At 42.6% G+C, this 22346-nt stretch overlaps 2 protein-coding genes across 3 annotated transcripts in view; one reads left to right on the top strand and one right to left on the bottom strand.

Moving 5' to 3' along the window:
- Positions 1-8384, bottom strand: part of ptprz1b (protein tyrosine phosphatase receptor type Z1b) — a 62837-nt gene extending 54453 nt beyond the window's left edge. For both annotated transcript variants that reach the window (XM_068716985.1, XM_068716986.1), the window contains exon 1: positions 8140-8384. In XM_068716985.1, coding sequence (XP_068573086.1) covers positions 8140-8203 — 64 coding nt within the window. In that variant the 5' untranslated portion in view covers positions 8204-8384. The remainder of the gene's footprint in view (positions 1-8139) is intronic.
- A 12407-nt stretch (positions 8385-20791) lies between these two features.
- coa6 (cytochrome c oxidase assembly factor 6) lies at positions 20792-22342 on the top strand. The gene is made up of 3 exons (XM_068716982.1): positions 20792-20988; positions 21402-21552; positions 21791-22342. Exons 2-3 carry the CDS (start codon positions 21409-21411, stop codon positions 21887-21889), a joined length of 243 nt encoding a protein of 80 aa, XP_068573083.1. The 5' UTR covers positions 20792-20988; positions 21402-21408; the 3' UTR covers positions 21890-22342.
- Positions 22343-22346: the final 4 nt, after the last annotated feature.

Raw genomic sequence — 22346 nt, 5'->3', positions numbered from 1 at the left:
AGAGCATCCCATCTGCAAATAAAATGACTGAATATGGGTCCCTTTTGTCTCCTTAAAATTGTAAGTCAGCATAGACACTTGTTGGAAATCTTCTCAGCCTGGAACAAAGCTTGAGAATCAGAACAAAGCTGGACTCATGAAGAAGAACCTATTTAGGTTGGAAGGTCACAATTTACTCAGGTCACAGGTGATTCATCTCATTTTGGGGTGATGAAGTCAAATTTATGGAATGCTTTAGCCACAAAATGACCGCTTGTGAATAGATGACACCCTGTGTCGCCTTGAATTCTTGAAGATGTATTTTTCTTGTGCAAAAAAAAGGAGGAAAGTAAATTTTAACTGGAGAATAAATGGAGGCCACTTTAACAACAGCATAACTATATCAAACCATCCTCTCACAAAACTTGCGCAGTGTAATCTAAGTCTCATTTATCCAGTCGTATGCTCACTACTTTCCAAGCACATGCAGCTTTGCTAAAACCTTACTGTCTGAATCACTTCTGCATCAACAATCAACGTGTTCTAGATATTTACTGAATGGAATTGCCTTGTCTCCGTGTTGTCCCTGATGACTCTATCAACTTCCATCAATCAAGCTCGGAAGTTGTGGAATGTGCAGCGTGTCAGTCGGAACATCCTCCACCTTCTGCTCGGATTACTTTACTTTGAGGTCACTTTTTTACGACAAGATTCCAGGTTTGGTGGAATTTGTATGGTAAGTAAATTCAGTTCACACCATCAGGCAACGGCCCAACTTGAATACACAGGAGCAGAATGTATATTAGGGTGATCCTCTGTGACCTCTGTGACATCGGATGTTGGTCTATAGCTGCTGCACAAAGGACTTTAAAGCAGAGTGTTTAAAAGGTTTGCAGGACAACAGGCCCGCGGGTAAACCGCAGCGGCGCCATGACAGAGAGAACAATGCTGGACAACAGAGAAACCTGACGGTTGTGATGACTACTGGAACTTCTCTAGATGTGTGTGTCAAGCTCTGCTCCATCGCAGGGAAACAGCAATATGAATGAATTGCATCTACAAGCAGACCATGTAATCACATTTAATCAGTTCTTATCTAGATTAAGGTCAAGAGTTTTACTCTGATTATTACTTTTGCACTTCTACAACTTTACACTAATACCTAGTGACTTCCATCAAAGCTGACGTGTGTGCGTGTTACTTTGCATGTGTGTTCCTGTTTGGTCTCCGATGCCCATCAGCCGGCCGGCCGGGTAACAGCAAGGTTCTTTCCCTCTCCAGTAGCCTCAGTCCTCGGTGCCAGCCTTTTAAAAAAAAAACAACGGTGGCTTTTGTATGTGGGCACCGACAGAGACAGACGGCCATTGTCAGCTGCTGTAACTTCAGACAGACCTCCTCGACTGGAGAGACCGCAGAGAGAACATTGGCATTTTGTGGTTTCAGTGACTTAGTTTCAGACTCTCTCCTCTCCTTTTCACCTTTTGTCCCTTGTGATCCTGCCATCCTCCTTTTCTTACGCTGGTTATCCCTCGATACTTCCTTAAGGCTCAAATGTCGAGTCTGAAGACAAATCATTATCTGACACTTCTAATGCATAGCACAACATTTTGACTAACTCCTTGGACAGGACGTACTTTAAAAGGAATTCAAGGAGATGGGCGCCAGCATTCTCTGACCAAACTGGAGAATTGTTCAAAAAAGCGACCTTCCACCTGTCTTCCTGTTTCACATTCATATAATAAAACACATTTTCTGTCAAGTACAACTTCTGCTGGTGGTTTTACAGAAATACCATGAATCTCTCTCTCCTAAGTAGGAAATACTAACTTCCTCTACAGCCTTGAAAAAGCCTTTAGCTTCTCTCTTTGTAGGCGACAGCAGCTGCGGTTATCATGGACTCACAGCAGTCACAACGGATTCCGACGGACACTCAAAGTCAGAGAAACTTCTCAAGTCGTTCCTCGTGGTTCAACGTGTCCCAAACATACTTATTCCACATCACGGCTCAACGCACTACGTGCTCACGTCCTCGTAACTCAGAAGCTCTGCCTGTGTGTCGTCCATTCGACGGTGGAGGGGCGGATTACGGTGCGGAAGCCGCTCTATACGCTTTTTATAACGATGCATCTGTATGACAAACAAAATAAACTTACAGTCAAGATGATGCGCTCGGTAATTCAATGTTTGACTATTGGGTTTTACGTTTGTGTCCGCTTTGTTAAGTCTTGGCTTGCATAGTACAAGAGAGCTTTCCCCCCACTCTGTTCCATTTTTACATTTGAGGCTCTGTGCGTCTGCCAATCACTGCCGACGAGAGCAACAGCACCGACAAAACTTTTGAGTGACGCGAGTGTTTCACCGACCCGAGTTCCCTGTCCAGGCCGCTCAGCATCAAAGACATTGAGCTGTACTCGTGGCACAGGCCAGCTTTAAAAGAACTGGGACCATACGCTGCCACAGTCAAAGCAGACTGCAGCTAAGTGGATTAAAGAATAAGAGCACTTATGAGTAAAACTGCTACGGATGGAGAGGCTGGTAAAAAAGCAAACAGTAAAAGTGAGTGGAAGAGAAAGAGGAAAGGAAGACAAATATCACAGTAGAGAGCAGCTTATAAATTATTCACTGTAACATCTGTGTTTTTTTTAGAAATGCCAACACTAGAACAGTGCAAGCCACTTCTATCAGTACACTCAGAGTACACTCATGTATCACAAATATTATCAATCGGTTATCGTACTCAAAGTAGTACATGTACAACATTTTTGCTCCATTCTGAGGATTTAACGGTCTGTGTTTGGAAATGACATATATCTGTAATATTCTATGATAAAACTTTTCTTTATAATATTATACTCTCCCAAATGTGTATGCCCCCCCTCTCCCCACCCCTCCAAAAAAGAAAATCTGATTATATTTTTTCCTGCTAAAAACCAGACAGTTAAGAAGGCTTTGGAAAATCTTTCTAACAAGATTTCCTTCCCTCAGTGGAGATTTTTTTTGGCTGGTTTACAGAGCTGCAGACTCCATCGGCCTGTGTGTGTGTTTGTAAGTTAGCACACACATAATCTCATTTTAAGCATTGGAGTTAAAGCTGGAAGGAGGGAGGCACGCAATTCAAATGAACAGTGAAAAAAAAAAAGATTAGAAATAATTAAATAAACAGTGGCATGGACTGTGTTGAGTGTGTGCTTGACCGGTCTCCTAGTGTCACATTGGAAGATTTCAGAATTTGTCACTTCAGACAAAATGTTGCCTATAATGCAGCATGTGATAATCAGCAAGACCCTAATTACTGTAACGCTTCGGTTAGCAAAGTGCTGAACCAATGATTCAGGTCGATACCCCCGATATTGATTAATAATGTGACATTCAGTGTTCACAGCCGTCCACACCAAAAACGATAACTATAATGATAACTATATATATGAAGATGTGAGCATCCACGCTGATGAACAATAACGTTCTGTCACTAATGAAGCCCAGCACGAGCTGCACGCTCCAGCAGTGTCGGAGCACCAACATGGATATTTATGACCTGTTATGATAGTTAAAAAGTGACCACTGCTGTGTGTCTTTCAGCACCACGGAGGCGTGGACAGCGGTGAGGAGAGAGAGAGAGAAATGCTGTTTATTCAACAAGTACACTTTATTGCTGATGGAAAATATGCTCCGAGACTATTTTACTAATCCACCTTCTTGCGTGGAACAAATACAGCTTCATATTTGGATGGATTTTGATTGGTGGATTTTGATTGGCTGTCAGTATTTATATTGTCTATCTCATCACTCTGAAAGTGATCCAAACTAAATTGTTCGCCACTGTCGTCATCATAGTTGTGGTGTTTACATAAAAAGCCTTTGACATATATTTCCAGGCGAGTATTTTGCATTTTCTTCTCATTTATTCGTCACACCACTGGTGTGTAAATGTCTTTAGAAAGATTTTAAAATGATATATTTATGGTTATGGTTAAAGTATTTGCTTTTGGTGTGGACAAGCTTTCCTAACCAAAACATATTGTGAGTCTTTGAGCACTATTAAAACTGCTGAATGAATTTCCTGTATTTCCTTTTAAGTATTTTAAATCCTGTATTGTTACATCAATGTTTACTTGTGGTCTTCTTTGCTGGCATATTGCTGTATTTGTTGCCACATTACTGCCACCTGTAGATCAGTGTGTCACATCCCCATTGTGCGTGTTGCAGGTGTCATTATAAAAGTCAAAGTTACATTCATTAAGTCATGGTGGGCCGCTGTTGTACGCTGTCTCTGCTCTCTACATATTATCGATGGATGGACACATTCAGTGCGCTGCTATGTGTGCCAGTATTTTGCAGGAAATTGCTATTACACCATCAGGCATCCTATTATGCCACCGGATGTAACCCCTGAGGTTCAAATGCTCAGAGTGCAGTGGGTGGCCAGATGGTATCTCATAAGGAGAACATATGATCACTGAACTCCCATTAACCATCACACCATGTCATAGTGTTTGGTGGTATGTTGGCCAGATATACTATATAGTGCTATGCACTTTATTTGATGGTGGGATTTTTATTGCTGCTGGATATTTTTATTATTTGTAGCTACTGACTGTTTAAAAGTTTCTACCTCGCCGTCAGTGACAAGTAATAGCATTACATGTGTGAGTAATGAACTTGTTTTGTGTGTTCATGCATGACACTTATTCTGCATTCATATGAGGAACCTGAAGGCAATGGGACAGTATTTTGGTATTGGAAGCGTTCTGGTTGCCGTTTGTAGTCTGAGTAGTGTTGACCAATCACGTTGCAGCAGGCCTTGGTTGAACGCAGGTAAACAGTCTGTGTGGAGAGCAGAACAGGTGGAGCGCATTGGCTAAATAGATTCTGGGAACCCACCGGCTATCTTCTGATGGTTTCAAATTAGCTTGGTTTTGACTTAAAATCTCTTCTCTCTTTCTCTCTCACAAACACACATACACACACACACACAGACACAAACAGAGTAAAGTACACAGACAATGATTTGTGCCAAACTCCAGTATAGATCTTGCTGAGCTGTTGAATGATCAATAGCATGCAGGCTGCTGTTGCCATTGTTTCATATCACCATCCACCAAACAAGCCTTCTATCCAACAGGGTATTTGTAGATTAAATTCAAACATTGTGGCAAAAAAAAACAACCTGAGAAATGAAACGCAGTCTGTTAGGAGTGTAAACATATCACCGCTACCTACAGGAAAGGACCACAAAATGCAATCGATTATGGGTAGAAGGGGACGGAAGCTGAGCGGAATACAATGAGGTCTGGAGAGAAGAGCAACGGGAGGGGAAGGGAGCAGATTCAGATTAGTTTGAAATCTCTTAACGGCATGCTAATCACAGCATGCTAAAACCCCAAAGTCATGGTGGGTATCTACATATGTTCAATGTCAAACTATTGGATGCATCAAAGCAGGAATGCATGGCCGAATCCCTTTCCTGCCGAACTGCACATATGGAGCCACAGGCAGAAGGTGTGATAACCGCTGAGGAGTCAGATGTATGGTGTACTGTATGGGGGGGAATCCATGCGGTTGAAAAGCATATGGCATAGTGAAGGACTCCTCATAGAAGATCGCGCTCACTGGCAGAACCGCTTGGATGAACAGCCGCACCATCACAGCCACTTGTGTGTGTGTGTGTGTGTGTGTGTGTGTGTGTGTGTGTGTGTGTGTGTGTGGAGGAGTGTGAGCGAGAGGACACAGCGAGAAAACGTGTTTTGTGTGTGATTTTTGTGACATATTGTGGGACAGATGGCAGGAGGATTCACTATTTCCTTTCCCTCATAAAGGGAACAATTTTTCTGTCTGTGTATCCGAACAGCATTTAACATAACCACTTTAAACAAAATTAAATTTGCACTGAAGGGTTGGGAACAATACACTTAACTTGCAGCTACAGCAAAGTGAATTGACGAGCTTGACTGCTGCGACTTCAGAACAGAGCCAAACGTTGACTGTGCGTTTCTCAAAACTGCATCAAGATATCTGGATAAGAGAAACCTTTAAAAAAAAAAAATCTACCAAACTCAGCCTGTTGTACCCAAATCTGGGATTAATTCTAAATGAAAAGCTTTTTCCTCTGGTGACAGCAGGTGGAGGAAGGCGTTAAAGGCCACAGGCATTTATGGGCAGTGTGATCTTAATTATATGAAATAAGACCAGATGCAATAAGGAAGTTTAAGAAATGAGCATTTGTCTATTTCTGCACCAGAAATGTCTATCTAACATCTATCAAATTAAAAACAACGCCTCATGGGCTCATCTGAGTTAATGTGATCACACAAAGATCTCATCAAACGGGAACACGCAGGTTTGTGTTCGGGACATTTAAAAGCCTCTGATGTCGGCCTCCTGAATTGAACGCCATGAGATTCATCTCCTGCACTTTGCTGGAACAAACAAATGACGGAATAAAAACAATAAGATGACCTTGTTGAAAATCAATGTTGAACGTATTAGCATATTCTATTTCTCAAAGGTCAAAATCGATCTAAGCTCCACTGAAGATGGGTGAATGCCAACTATCCAATTTAGGGTCTTGAAGAAGTCTAATTGAAGAGTTTAAAAGTCCAATAAAACACAGTGCCAGCTGATATTCTGAACATAAACACATAACATAAACAAAGATTTTAAATGAGGATCCCTCAAATTAGTTGGTTAAAGAACTATGACCAAGATAAAGAGTCTACTGAGTGGGACATTTCAAAGCTGGAAGAATCTACTCGTTGTTGTCTCTAGTGGACAAACTATGTACTGTTTGGAAACTACCTCAAACACGTCTTTGGTATTTCTATGATGACAAATCTACGCCAGTATTGATCGATTTATCAGCCCCGGCAGTTTATTGGTCAAGATCTACACTGCTTTTGTGTGTGGCACTTTTCATGACAGACATTGGATGTGTCATGTCAATTTGATGATGGCTTGTGTTTGTTAATCAAGAGCATGAAGCGGAATCCTAATGTATATAGAAATTATATAATCTTTCAAAGTGTTTTTAGTGAATACACCAAATCTCCCACCAATAGAAAACAAGTTGCTCTACAAGGAGCACTAAAACTAAAAGGTCCAATTTTTTACCTCCAATTGACGGAACTTGCGATTCTGATTCATCTGACTGGAGAACATGTTTATTTGTGACTTCTTTAAGAAGTAAAAAAGTAAAAAAAAAAAAATTTGAGTAAAAAAATGTTGGGGGGGGGGGGGGTGTTTGGATCCTACTTCTGCACCCGTTACTGAAATCAGCACCAAGTCCTTCTCTCGGATTTCTTTACCAAAGAGGATCTGTGCTTCGACAGCTGCTCTGACTCATATCTTGAGAGATTATGTCTTTAACAAACCTTTAGTTTATAGCTCTCACAACATGGTGAAGAGCAGCCAACATGACTTTTAAAAAACAACTTATCAGGTGTTTCCTGAAAACTCTAACAGGTGGTGTAGTGATGCCCTCGAGGACTTGTGATACACAAGGAGAGCTGTGGTAAATCTAAGGCAAAATGAATACTTTCAATTTGAATTTATAGCATAGGAATAAAACAGCAATACTTTAGGCTCAATAAATGTCAGAAAATTCATGACTATGTCTCTCTAAAAAATACAGGGGTGATATAAAAAATAAAAAAGATGCCAAGTGTCTAAAGGAAACGCAGCTATCACTTAAAGGGACATTTGGACTGCATCCACGTTAGACATCAGGGAACACAGAGCGTCGTCTCACATTTTCATTCATACTTCAACTTGCTGTGTGTGTGTGTGTGTGGGGGGGGGGGGGGGGGGGGGGCTCAACATGCTCAAAGCATGACCAGAAAAAAATCCCTGCATGGACTGCGGATGACTCACTTGAAACTAAATGTGAGTAGACAGGAATATTTCTGTGTAACCTACATTGCAGGCGCAACGTTTCCGAAATGCACGCTCTAACAAAATCCCAAATTCCAATCTGCATATATAGAATCCTTTTGCCGCCGATTGCACATTTTTGAAACGGGCTGAAGTGTGCGAGACATATCCGAGGGGGAATAAAACAGACGCACCGCTCAATCTTCAGACAGCGTTCAAAAACGTCACATGACAGCCACCGCACTCCATCAAACCAAAATAAATACAACTAAATTGTCCCCTGCAGTTTCTTACCGATTTGGCTGAAGAGGAGCAGCTGGGAGATGAAGACATCGGTCCTGGAAACTGCCAGCTCCATGGTCTCCGCGAGAGAATCTAAACGTCAAGAGGCAGAATGTGGCTTTCTAAAAAAAAAAAGGGACGCACGGACGTGAAGATGCGCTACCAGGTCATCGTTTGCTCCTTTGCCGCCTCTGCGCGGGGCACCGGGGATAAAGTGCTCCAGTCGGCTTGGCTCGGCTCGGCGCGCTGCGGTTCGGCTCGGCTGCGTGCGGTGTGAGGAGTGCTGGCTCGCTGGCGCGGGGGTTCGATGTTAACAGACGCGCGCTCGCGTACATCGCAACGAGAGACGGGGCTGCGTGTGCGCGCCGCCCACTGCCCTGAATGGAAATCACTGTATCGCTCCTGTAATATCCTTCTGCTATTACCACGGGGACGCGGTGTGTGTCTGCGGCAAGCTGCTGCCATTAGAAGGCTTTTATCTCCTCGGGCAGCATGTGGGAATATATATTCCTATAGTGTCTTTATAGTGGGAAACAATGAGTTTACAACAAACAATGAGTTTACAGTGAACTTATATATGTATGCCATTTCCTTATTTTCACCTATATAGTGTTACTGTAATGACAATATAATATCTCTAAACAGTATAGTAGCAGATTGGTTTGTATCCCTGTGTGACAATTTTGTATCCCATATATCGCTACTAGGTGCTGCACAGTGACCTCCTCTATGATTACGCAATGAATGCACAGCATATTTGATCGGATTATTATAACAAGACCAGTGCTTGGCAAGAAGGAAAGGATAACAAATATTGGATGCATAATACAGCTGTGACAAAACAGGAAATACACAAAAAAGCATAACCGAGTTACTTCAAATGTCTCAACAAGTCTCTGTCTTGGAACATCATGGTGACTCTCACGGAGGGCTTCATTTGACCACCTCACAAAGCTTTAAGGGAGAAAAAGTTTTTAAAAGACTTTCTATGAAGCGGTGAAACGAAACAAGAATCTGGATCCAGCCAAGCCAGGGCTGTCCCACGGCGGAATCAGCGTGTGTGTGTTTGCAATGGTGGTGAAATTTGTTGGCAGAGGTTGGACTACGAGATTCCCATGAAGTACACAATGGCATAGTGCGGAGTGTGTGTGTGTGTGTGTGTGTGTGTGTGTGTGTGTGTGTGTGTGTGTGTGTGTGTGTGTGTGTCTTGGGCAAAAGAAAGCGTGTAGTTCCACAAGCAACAGGCTTCAATGGTGCAATAACACACCATAGTTGTGTGCGCTCTCGCAGATGTTTGTGAGAATGAGACGGTGCTTCGGTCCCACAATAACACGTCGCTCTCGTTACTCCGTGTGCATTCATTAGCATAAATTAAGAGAGATAATCCTCTTGAATTAAGGCGGGAGCCTCGTCTCACTTGTTGGACCAACACTGTTTTTCAGATGCTTGTTACAATATCCTCTCTTTCCTGTGTGTGCGCGCGCGCGCGTATGTGTGTGTGTGTGTGTGTGTGTGTGTGTGTGTGAGAGAGAGAGAGTGCCTGTTCTAGGGAGAAAGTCTTGTGGGATAACAACATGTTGATTGTATCATCAGTTTGCGTGATTAAAAACAGAAATTGAGAAAATAGAGCAAAAGACAAATGCGACTGAAACATGCTCTCTTTTTGTGTCTTGTATAACACACTAACACACACTGCGTTATTTGAGCTGAAGCCGAACAAATACAACGTGAGAGTAAAAAGATGGAAAACTAAAGCGACATCATCTCAACAGAACACACGTTAACACACATGGAGTTACACGTCTGCCCCGACAGATGTACGGACACAAGCGGCGTGAATGATCACAGTGTGCTGTCGCCTCCTGCAAAATATACAGAGCTTTTATCTTGGTGCTGTGAAAAGCTGATTCGCTTTTCGCTGCACGCTGGCAGCCATGGATTATGGATTACGTGTTTTCTCCATTATTCCCCCTCTCTGTCCGCGCATTTGAACGGTGAGTGGAGGAAGGTCAACGGGAGTTGTTCAGGTCATCTTCTGGCCCCGCTGTGACCATCTCGCCGTGGATCATGGAGCTGCACGGCAAAGCCTCAGTCTATCATTTCTGTTACATTGATGGCAACTTGTTTAATAGGTGCTAGAGTCGTATCTTAAATGTATCAGTACTAGCACCTGTCTTATGCTGTGGGTCAGGTTACTCCTCTGGGGACCATGAACACCAAATTACATGGCAGTCAATTGACTTGAACCAACGTGTATGATCTTTTCAAAATAAACTTCGGTCTTCACAGGAAACAACTCAGATAGGTTTAAGCAACAAAACTACTTGGTTAGGTTTAGGAAGATCATCGTTTGGGTCAAAATAAATTCATAAGTGTTACTGAGTTACGCACGACACGTGACAAATAAATCAATGCTGACCTCAGCAGTCTCCTGGCTGAAAGATCGCTGTTTGTTGGACTCATTCACCGCCACTCCTGCCCACTTTCCATAAGCTTCTGCGGTCTTTAGACTTCCTAGTTCATGATTATGCGCATACAAAATGATTTCCTTGGATATCTACGACTTACAGCGCATTATTTTTCGTTGGTATGGCTACAAATGCTGGATGGGACCAGCCTGCGTGCCCCTACATGTCTACACCAGAGGTATTCAATTAAAATTCACCGAGGTCCATTTCGAGAGAATTTCCTCACGCAAAGGTCCAGAATATTACAATAATGTCTAACTTGCACAATGATTTAGGACCATATGTATTGAAGTAGCCGAACAGTTGTATTAACGTCTGTATGTAGTCAACAACTGACTGTCATTTCAAATATAGAAAGTGCAATTGAATATTATCGCAACAATATTCATTGTCAGTTTTCAAATTTAACTGGATGAATTATAATTAATAATCAAATACATGCATTTAAATCAATTCAAATATGGACTGGATTTTAAAATAAAATACATAACAGAACGCTTTTAAAAATTGTGCATCTTAAAATAAAGTACTTCATTTTGGAAAGATGAACTGAATTGACCTGCAGCTTTAAATTCAGGTCATTCAGGTGTGAAGTTGTGTCACCCAAAAAAGCTACAATATTATATTCCTATCTTCTAAAAAGAGAAATGTGTGTGCAGGGACTTTATCTGTGGTTATTGAAACCACTTGTTTCAGCTCTATTCCTCTCATTCATAAATAAGTCATAGTACAGCATGTCGAATAAAGTCATAGTATATTATGTCAAAAAAATCATAAAAAAGTCATAGGATAGTACCTTGAAGAAAATTTGTAAAAAAGTCACAGTTTAGAATGTCATAAAAACGTTAGAGTATCATACATCGTAAAAAGTCATAGTAGTAAAATGCAAAATGGGTAATCTTTTCTTCCAATCAGAGCAGTGAAACATGCCACGCAAACAAAAAATAATTCATAGAAAGACTTATTATTTGTCTTAATAACTATTATCCACCAAATGATTCAGTTCAAAATAGTTTTAAGGTCTTAAATCCATCAATTGACTAATTCCCAAACTCAGGTGCAGGTGAGATTTGGGTGTGGATATAGTTACCATACAGTACACGGGATGCAATATATTAGCATTTGAATATGAATTTGCAAACATAGACAGCTTAACAATGTTAAAAGGATAATTTGTGGAGTTACTTGCAAGAGCTTAAACTTTTGTTGTGACTTGTTGCATGTATTATTTAAAATATCTGCAATCTGCAAAGCAATAGACAATTTTAGTTTTTTTGTAATATACAGTGTTATTTCATTACTGCTAATGGGTCATAATGTGTGGAGTTTTGTGAAAACTGTGCCATGGAAAACATAGTGGACTAGCAAATAGTGAATTCATAAAAGGAGACATTATCTCCCCTTGAGAACAGAATAGAATAGAATGCTGGATGGAACATGCATGTTCTTTGACAAATTAATTAGAATTTTGAAGTGTCATCTTATGTAGGAAGCCAGATGGCTTGTGCAAATTAACCTCAGTATCTTCAACCACTCAACACCCAGGTAGTAGCCCTGGCTTCTCGGAGCCAATGCTGACGGTGAGTGTTTGAACTGTGGGGAAGACTCAGTCGCGCTCTTGAGCCCTGCATGGTGACAGGAGTCGCTGTGTGGGACAAGCCTCAGGCTGTCGTCAGCAGAGTGTAAAGATGGTCGACCAGTCTTCAATGCTACCTGGGGGCAGGAAGTCTGCATGCCAGTCTGCCTCAGAGATCACTTCAGGTTTCCGGTGTGTCCAATGTAGGATGCAGTGGTAAGATACACCAAACTCCTATAGTGTAAACCAGTAGCATATCTGACCTGTAATTTTGGATTCAGAATAGACTTTGACCACTTTTCGTAATTTGGCTCAGGATGTTTGGTGCCACCATAATGATTTTAGGATTATCAAATCCCTCCTTGAATATCAAATTGTTAACATTGATTATTTACTTGGAGTAAAGTACAGTAAAACTTAGAGAGCTTTGCTTATAGGAGTGATATTTTGAAATATAGTATTTATTATCATACAGTTGTGATGCAGAGAAATTAGTTCATGCATTTGTTACTAGACTAGATTACTGCAATTCGTTATTATCAGGCTGCTCTAATGAGTCTGTTAAATCTCTCAAGTTGATTCAGAATGCTGCAGCTTGTGGAACTAACAAAAACTAAGAAAAGAGATCTTATTACTCCTGTATTAGCTTCTCTGCACCGGCTCCCTGTAAAATCTAAAATAGAATTTAATATCCTTCTCCTTACCTACAAAGCCCTAATTGGTCTGGCACTATCATATCTTAAAGAGCTTATAGTACAATATTACCACTAGAGAGCTACGCTCCCTAAATTCAGGGTCACTTATGGTTCCTAGAGACTTAAAAAGTAGGATGGGAGCCAGAGCCTTCAGCTATCAAGCTCCTCTTCTGTGGAACCAGCTTCCCATTTCAGTCCGGGGGGCAGACACACTCACCACATTTAAGAGTAGGCTTAAGACTTTCCTTTTTGATAGTGCTTATAGTTAGGGCTGGCTCAGGTTTGCCTTGGACCAGCCCCTAGATAAGTTGCTATAGGCCTAGACTACTGGGAGACTTCCTAGGATACACTGAGCTCCTCTCTCCTCTTCTTCATCTCTTTCTGTATGAATTGATATCCCATTAATGCTCACTACTAATTTTGCTTCTTCTCCGGAGTCTTTGTGCATTCTCGCCTCACAGGTTTCCATGGATCCTGGTTATACCTGGACCCTGGTCTTGCCTCCTGCCGTGGTTCTGTCATATGCATTCATTGTGTTGTAAATCTGTTATGTTGTTCATTCTGTACACATGACATCTATTGCACTTCTGTCCATCCTGGGAGAGGGACCCTTCCGCTGTTGCTCTCCCTAAGGTCTCTCCCTCTATTTTCCCCATCAAATGTTTTTTTTGGGGGAGTTTTTCCTGTTCCGATGTGAGGGTCCCAGGACAGAGGATGTCGTATGTGTACAGATTGTAAAGCCCTCTGAGGAAAATTTATAATTTGTGATTTTGGGCTGTACAAAAATAAATTGAATTGAATTGAAACTGAGTTGTAAAATAATAACCAATGTGACCCTCCTCCACATTCATCATCACATCCGGTGCTCAAGGTTTCTTCCACTGAGCTCAGTCCCACTACACATGCCATCATCTAGATCAGGGCTATTCAATTCAAATTCTAAAAGTTTCAGATTGAGAAAATCTCCTCGTGCAAAGGTCCGGAACATTACAATAATATTTCATTTGCGCTATTTAGTGCCATATATATATTCAAGAAGCCTAGTAGTACATTACATTACATTACATTACAGTCATTTAGCAGACGCTTTTATCCAAAGCGACTTACAATAAGTGCATTCAACATTGGTAATCAAAAGAACTACTAGTCACCAGAAGTCATAAGTACATTTCCTTTTCCAAACAAGCATCTAAGAGCATGAAGCAGAGCATAACTCAGAGCCAAAGTACAGAAACAAGAAAAACAGTTAGTGCTATAAGTAATACGAATACAATAAGTGCAACAAACTAGTATGAAAACAATACACGCTAAGTGGAAGGCTCAGGGTAGCACTTCCTGAAGAGGTGGGTTTTCAGCCTGCGCCGAAAGATGGGCAGCGACTCCGCTGTCCTGACGTCAGTGGGAAGTTCATTCCACCACTGTGGGGCCAGGACAGAAAACAGCCGTGACCGGGTCGATCGGCCGCCAGGACCTCTGAGCGACGGGGCAACCAATCGCCCCGAGGCAGCAGAGCGAAGTGGTCGGGCGGGGGTGTAAGGCTTGACCATGGCCTGGAGATAGGAAGGAGCTGTTCCTTTCACTGCCCTGTAGGCTAGCACCAGAGTCTTAAACTGGATGCGAGCTCTTACAGGTAGCCAGTGTAGAGAACGGAGAAAGGAAGTTGTGTGGGAGAACTTGGGGTGATTGAACACCAGGCGAGCTGCGGCTTTCTGGACAAGCTCCAGAGGTCTGATGGCCGACGCCGGGGCTCCGGCGAGTAGAGAGTTGCAGTAGTCCAGGCGGGAGATGACAAGAGCCTGGATGAGAACCTGCGCCGTCTCGTCAGTCAGGAAGGGCCGAATCCTCCTGATGTTGTAGAGCAGGAATCTGCAGGAGCGTGTAACGGATTAAATGTTTGCCGAGAATGACAGTTGGTCATCCAGGGTCACACCCAGGTTCCTCGCAGTCCAAGTTGGCATCACCACGGTATCATCAATGGTGATGGACAGGTCCCGGTGCGGGCAACTCTTCCCCGGGAGGAACAGTAGCTCAGTTTTGTCTAGGTTGAGCTTGAGGTGGTGTGTCGTCATCCACTTCGAGATGTCAGCCAAACACGCAGCGATGCGCGTCTCCACTTGGGTGTCACCGGGGGGAAATGATAAGACCAGCTGGGTGTCATCGGCATAACAATGGTAGGAGAAGTCATGCGAGCGAATAACAGAACCCAGAGATGTTGTGTAGAGCGAGAAGAGAAGGGGGCCCAGGACTGACCCTTGCGGAACCCCCATAGTCAGCGTGCGTGGTTCCGACACGGCCCTCCTCCAGGTCACCTGGTAGGATCGACCCGTCAGGTAGGATGCAAACAGGGAGAGTGCAGAGCCTGAGACGCCCATCCCCTCGAGGGATGAGAGGAGGATTTGATGGTTCACAGTGTCAAACGCCGCAGACAAGTCCAGGAGAATCAGGACAGAGGAGAGAGAGTTAGCTCTCGCGGCGTGAAGCGACTCTGTCACCGCAATTAGGGCCGTCTCTGTCGAGTGACCCACTTTGAACCCGGACTGGTGGGGGTCCAAAAGACTGTTTTGGTGGAGATAGGAAGACAGTTGGTTAAAGACAGCACGTTCAAGTGTTTTGGATAGAAAGGGTAGAAGAGAAACCAGTCTGAAGTTCTTGACATCAGAGGGGTCAAGTGATGGTTTCTTCAGAAGGGGGGTGACTCTGGCGGTCTTGAAGGCCGTGGGAAAGCATCCTGAAACAAGAGATGTGTTGATGAGGTGGGTGAGGAAAGGAAGGAGTTCAGTCGCAATAGACGGAAGAAGAGGGGAAGGGATCGGGTCAAGGGAGCACGTGGTGGGGCGGTTAGCTGTAACAAGGTTGAGGACCTCGTTAGGGGAGAGAGGAGTCGTTTAATATTGGCCATGGTATCAGAACATATGAGACAGAGTAGTTTTGTAGCGCCAGCAGGAAGAATGAACAAATAAGAATCCATCTATTCTGTGTTAAAAGCTCTGTTTTTGAGGTCCACTTTTCTCTTTTTAGAGCCCGCCATGTGAAATTACTTCTCCCACTGCTCTCTCTCTCCTCATCTCTCGACTCACAATGCATTTTGGAATATACATATTTGATTGGCTGAGTGGCATCACGTGAGAGGATTTCAACTCATGCAATTGGTCGGTGCGTTTCCTGGCCTGCTGAACGAGTGCCGTAAAGGCTAGAAAAGCTGCACAGGTTAAAATAGAAGCGCTCCGCCAAAATGTATAATTCTCAATTATCCATCATATATACGTCCGGGTCCGGATAGGACAGCGTCTGGGTCCTCCAGTGAAGTGTTTGCTGTGGAGTCATTTATATCTGTGAAAGCTCAATTTGGAGTTCAGTATCTTGACCAAGGAGGTGTGGACTGGAGGAGCAGGAGATTGCACCATCAATCATCCAGCTAGTGGGGGACCCGCTCCACCTACTGAGCCACAGCCACCGCGAAGCCATCAGCAGACATTACAATCGTTATAAAGTAAAGAAGTGACAAAGACAGTTTCGTTAAAAAAGTTCCCCTCTCAAATCGCTTTCTCCACCTCACGTTTTGATGATGTGCACATATGCGTGCGGTGCGTGTGCCTGAGCCGCTGTTGCCATGACAGTGGATGCCGTTTCCGAGTCAACAGTGATATTGACTTCCAGCGGTGGCGACTGGAGGTCAGCTTTCTGGACACCGCTGGGCTGACGAATACCGGTCGATGTGTGTGTGTGTGTGTGTGCGCGAGAAAGAGTTGCCATCGGTAGTCGATGCCTGCTATGGAGCAACAAAGCTCCGCTGTGTGTGAGGTCTCGTTCGTGCTGCACACATATGTTGGTAAGGTGCATGGTGTAGATAATTAATGCTGTGGTCTGTGCAAACTATAACTCATCTTAAACTCAATTCAGTGTGTGTCAAAGTGGTGGAGCTTTTCATTATTTGACTTTTTTTTATATTAGCGTGAAAAATCTGTAGCCAAGGCTGTACTGTTGGCACTTTCCTGATTTTTGTGTGTGTTCTACTTGATTAAAATGCAGATTGACCAACGAGCCAATGTTGAAAGAAAGTGTTCCCTGAGGGAGAATCGGCTGTATTTAGTAATCAATAAACTCAGATTATTGTAGAGGCTAGAGAAAAAGAAGGAACCAGAAGAAGAATAAAGACTCATGATATGGAGAGTAATGTCAGAGTTGTCCTTTGTCATCGGCATCAAGCAGCATCAGAAAATAGTAAACGCTAGCTGCCGGCATCTTTGTGTGTGTGTGTGTGTGTGTGTGTGTGTGTGTGTGTGTGTGTGTGTGTGTGTGTGTCTTTGAAATTGAGAGAGAGCAACAGTGTGGGTCTTTAAGTGTGTTTTTTGGTGTGTCTGACATTTACCTTCCTGACACACTAAAGGTTCCTCCACAGGTCTTAAAGTCGTAGGACTCATCTCACAATCGCCACTCATTATGTGAGGAATGTGGATGACCTCCTATTAAGACCTTTTACATTATCCTTAAGTGCGCCACAATTTCTCTACTCATTAGAGTTACATAAATTTAATATTTTATCGATTTAAAGCATTACACCAGTGCAATTTTTTAAATTTTCACATTTTTTTAATCTTTTAATTGTCTCTGGGAAAGCAGATGGCCTCTTGCACTTATTGATGATACATTTACACTTGGAAATGCAACCGAACTGTGTCTCGCTCATAGTGGTAAATGGACGGAATGGCAGGAATCTGGTTGTGTAGATCACGTTCTGCATACTCATTCATATCATCATCTCATTAAGCTTATTCCAAATAATCAGATGAAAGTGTTTACATAAGGAAAATAAAGTAAGATGTAAGAAGTGATGGACGGATCAACCAGTGTTTTCACAACAGTGCTTCAAGGAACACACAAGTGGGTTTTGCTTGTTTTAGCCAATTTACTACAAAACCCATTGGTTAAGCAATAATGTAACTTTGACAACACAGAAAACAAAACCATTGACTACTGTAGTTTGTGTAATAACAGCTTGGTGAAGCTGTAGTAGCAGTCAATAAATAAACCTTGCCATCCTCTAGGGTTTCAGGCTGTACATGACTACTGGGCACCTGGCTTTATACCTAACTGACTCGTGTCAAGTAACTGTCTCCGTCTTTTGACATCCTGGCTGAACTGACGCTGACTGACAGGCGACAGCAGGCCCATGACCACTGCAGAATCTCTTTAGTCCATGAAATAAGTGACATTTGCCTGCCAGGTTGCTTTTGTGTTGTGTGAATATATAAAAAAAATGTAGAGGCCAACTGATCCATTACTATTGTCTTTATTACTTCAGAGACACGGCAGGTATGGAGGTTAGCTCTAGCTCCAGGTTGTGATAGCTAGTTCTCTGTCATGGGACAGGTACTCATACTGGAGACGCTCATTTAAAAAAAGAAATGTGTCAGTGACAAACCTGTTTTTCCATTAGTAACAGTCATGATTGCTGTGAATGGATAATACATCATACTGCTGCAATCTAATTGCCCTCTTCATGTTTCTCGTCCTTTCCACAAATCCTCCAATGCCACCTCTCAGCTGCTGTCAACAACACTATGGAAGGAGGAAGAGGAAGTGCTTTAGTGCTTTTAATACACTCAAAATGGAACTCTGGATCAGCTACATTGAAAATAAGAGTTTCAAACTGAATAGGAATATAACTTCAACAGCTGTCACAGTCTAATGAGTGCCTCTCTCACATTGCATTTAAAAGCAGCAAACTGTCAGAGCTATGTGATGAGGAGAAGACAGGTTGAGTCATTTCATCGGGCATATGTTTCCCTTTTGAACATTTTTACACCCTTCCTAATATCTTGTCAGTTTTTCTGAACATGTCTTATGCTAATCCTTCAGCGCTTATACCTCCGAAAATCACTGCTAGGGGAGAGAAGATGTACCAGCATCTGTATGGGGCTACATTTAACATTTAAGCAGCCCAACACAAGACATGAGGTGAGTTCAGTGTGTGTGTGTGTGTGTGTGTGTGTGTGTGTGTGTGTGTGTGCATTTTAAATAGTTAGTCTCAGTCTTTGTTACTACAGTGTTTCTGTCAGAGGTTGCCTGCTGATCAAACAGTTCAGGAGGTGTTGGGACACATTTTCTCTTGGATTCTCTCTTGATGAGAAATAGAATGAGTCACTGGAAGTAAACTGGAAGCCGGTAAACTCCAGGTACAAGGGGCTCTTGAAGTCAAAATAGTGAACTGTAGACAGAGGGAAGCCTCTGGGCTTATTTCTGGCACACTTGCACCGAGCCAAGGGAGAAGTTAAAATGCCTTTATAAGTTTAGGGTACATCGAAGTTAAAAAAAAGTACTTGTTAAGACCTGGATAAATCATAGCATCAAGCGTAAAAAGGTGATCACCACCTCCGATGGACTTTTACATAAACTCTACATCCTCCCCTTTTAAGAGGCTGTCATTTCAGTTGTTCTGAACAGGAACTTTGGGTCTTAAACCTCCCTGCTGGAGCAGGCTAAAACAAAAACACTCATTGACAGCGGAGGAAACAAACTTGAAGTGAGGTCGGTAAAATGGTGTGTGGTATGAATAGTGAATGAAGTTCTGCCTCTTGCTAGAGAGGACACACTCAAGTCACACACACGCACAAGGCGACAAAACACTTATACTTTCCTAGGAAGAGGGCGAGCTCCTCACCCCTGCATTAAAGTACTTGTTCTCTTTTTTTGTTTATTCCCTTCAGTCCGCTCAAGCACACAAACTGAGATGGATGGCTGCAGGGAGCCATGGCAACCAGTGGGGCTATTCTCCGTCGCTGTGGCTGAGAACGGGAGAAAAAGAGAGAGGGAGTTAATCAACAACACACATTTTCACTCACTGCCTGACTATACACTCACACACACACACACACACACACACACACACACACACACACACACACACACACACACACACACACACACACAAACTTTATTGTACATTCACGTAGCTTGACACTTGTTGTGCTGTGAAGGAAAAGAGGCTCCCAGGGATGAAACAAACATTTAGAAAGTTGTTCCTGTTTGATTCGAATGGGACATGAATGCACTCACAAACACACAAATGTAACTGTCAGCCTTTAGTTAACGTTAATGCCAGCTTAGAGAGCAAAAACCAAAAGTTTCCCCGGGGACTCATTCACAACAACAGTTTAATTCTAACGCAATTGCTTTCACGTGTGAATTGTTTCTCACAATTTGACAATAGGACATATAATATGATGCTGGCGTGAAAATCCAGTATTTATGGGTCATTGAGGGTCAGAGTCGTTCAGCAAAATGAACCACTAGCTCATTTCTCAGGACCGGGATCCTCCTTTACTACAGTCTATTTAACTCACTTTAAATTACTTCAAACTAGAACATTTAATTAATGGACTGTTTCAGTTCTAATCACAGCTGTGCAACTAATAGTTGTTTTTAAAGTCAGCTCAAAATCACATTATGGGTATTATTTGTTTGCTATACACGGTCTATGGATTATTAAAGGTTAAGGAACATTTTGGAAGTTGTCTTACTACTTACAGAACTAAGACATTACCTAACAATGTTGAAACATAGTGCCATAACTTTGCTGCAATGTTACAGTTTTAAAGCACAGGATAGTGTTACAATGTTGCCAAAGTAGGATGCTACAGTAGCTAATTCATCCCTCCCTCCCTCTCACTGTTGCTTCATTTCAGTCGGACTCATCGTGGCGGCCTGAGGAAAACAGTTAACGCTACACGAGTTACATTAAAACTCCACATTGTGTTTGAAGACGTCGTGTGGAGAATTTATTGTTATTTTATTTTGACCTATTTAGCTGTTTGTATTCTCAAGAAATGTTAAAAACGTCCAAACATGTCCCTCGGGTTTTAATTTCTTAACGAACAGCGCCATCACCTTGTGCATGTCTTCAATCACACCTTGACGTCATCACCAAGCGACAAGGAAGTGCGGCTACGCGCGTCCTTCACTGTACTCCGCTTACAGAAGGTGAACGACGTTGTAAAAGTCATGCGTTTGTAGTTTAGTTACAGTATTTCTCTGTTTTTTCGTGCTTTATGGAGTGACAGAAGCAAACAGTAGCGGTGGTTGGGACAAAGAAATAATTTTGGACGTTGCAGCGGTGAACTCGGTGAGTGACAGCTGGGTCCTTGCAAGCGACACCCGGTTAACGTTACAGTCAGTTTACCGTCTTTGCTTTTGCTGAATGACAGCTGAGAGCGATTGAAAGTGAATTATTTATATTCTAATGGCAAAGGGAACACGCTGGTGTGGTGTCACGTAAGTTAAATTCAAATATTTGGTCTTTTGAGGATGACGGGATGTAAATGCAAAGCATAAACATACAGCAAGTGGTGTTAACCTGTAGGTTGTTGTGTGAGGATAAACAACAAACTCGTAGGAAAGAATAGCAAACGTATGACAAGAAGGAAGAGGCTATAATGAGAACATTCCAAGTATAGGGTAATGTGCTTTTTTAGTGAGTATCCACTTGTTCAAATGGGTTGTTTCAACTTTTTACTGTTTGTTTTATCTCGTCGTCAGAGTAGCGATGACTGCTCCAAACTCTGCAGAAAGGAAGGCCTGCTGGGACGCCAGGGATCAGCTGTGGAAATGTCTGGATGACAATGGTGACAAAGCCGCCTCCTGCCAGAAGTTCCAGAGCGAGTTTGAGGCAAATTGCCCAGCTCAGTGGGTAAACTATCCCTTATTTGTATCTTTGTGATCAGGGAGGTATTTAGATCATGAAGTCAGAAAGCATGAACCATAAGCACTGTTTCAAAATCACAATATCAACAATCTTTAAAAATAGTCATTTAAAATCATTTAGAATAGGCATTGACTCTCACCATTCAAGTGAGCACACTCAGGTGTAAGTTGTATGCAGCCTACATTAAATACTGCATTGCTCATCTTTTCTACCTCCCTGACAGGTGAAGTATTTCACCAAGAGGAGAGACTTCCTGAAATACAAAGAGAAGATGCAGACAGAAGGATTCAAACCTGCTGAAGGGCCCCGGCAACCTTCCTAACCCCTGTACCGCAGACTGTCAGATCCTGCGAACTGACAAGACTTTCAGCTTCATTCAGACCAGGGTCGAGGCGCAGGACTCTGAGAGGAGTCTCCTAACTTTCTTATGGACAGAGTGCCTGAACTCCACCTGTGTCGTTATTTATTTGTTGAGATAAAAGCCGCATCTTTAAAACGAAGGAAATCGAAAGGACAAGTGACGGAAAAGATGCACAGTTAGTTAATGATGTTGGAATACTAATGATCAGTGCAGCCCTGACTCTTATCCAGAGTGGTGGTCTACCTCTATATGGAGTTTGGGCCAAAGTCTTGATCAATTATATTCTACCAGTGTGAATTACAGATAAACGCTGATCTTTAACGATTGCCGATACTCACCTTTTAATCCCAGGACAGGAGCCCATTAAGCAAAAGTCTGACTTGTGTTATTTGTAAATAAATAAAATACAACATAGTCA

Source organism: Cebidichthys violaceus, unplaced genomic scaffold (assembly GCF_023349555.1).
Source record: "Cebidichthys violaceus isolate CVI_PGR_0920_01 unplaced genomic scaffold, fCebVio1.0.p SCAF_21, whole genome shotgun sequence".
Taxonomy (NCBI): Eukaryota; Metazoa; Chordata; class Actinopteri; order Perciformes; family Stichaeidae; genus Cebidichthys; species Cebidichthys violaceus.
Note: the sequence above shows the minus strand (reverse complement) of the source record. Positions and strands in the feature narration are given on the sequence as shown.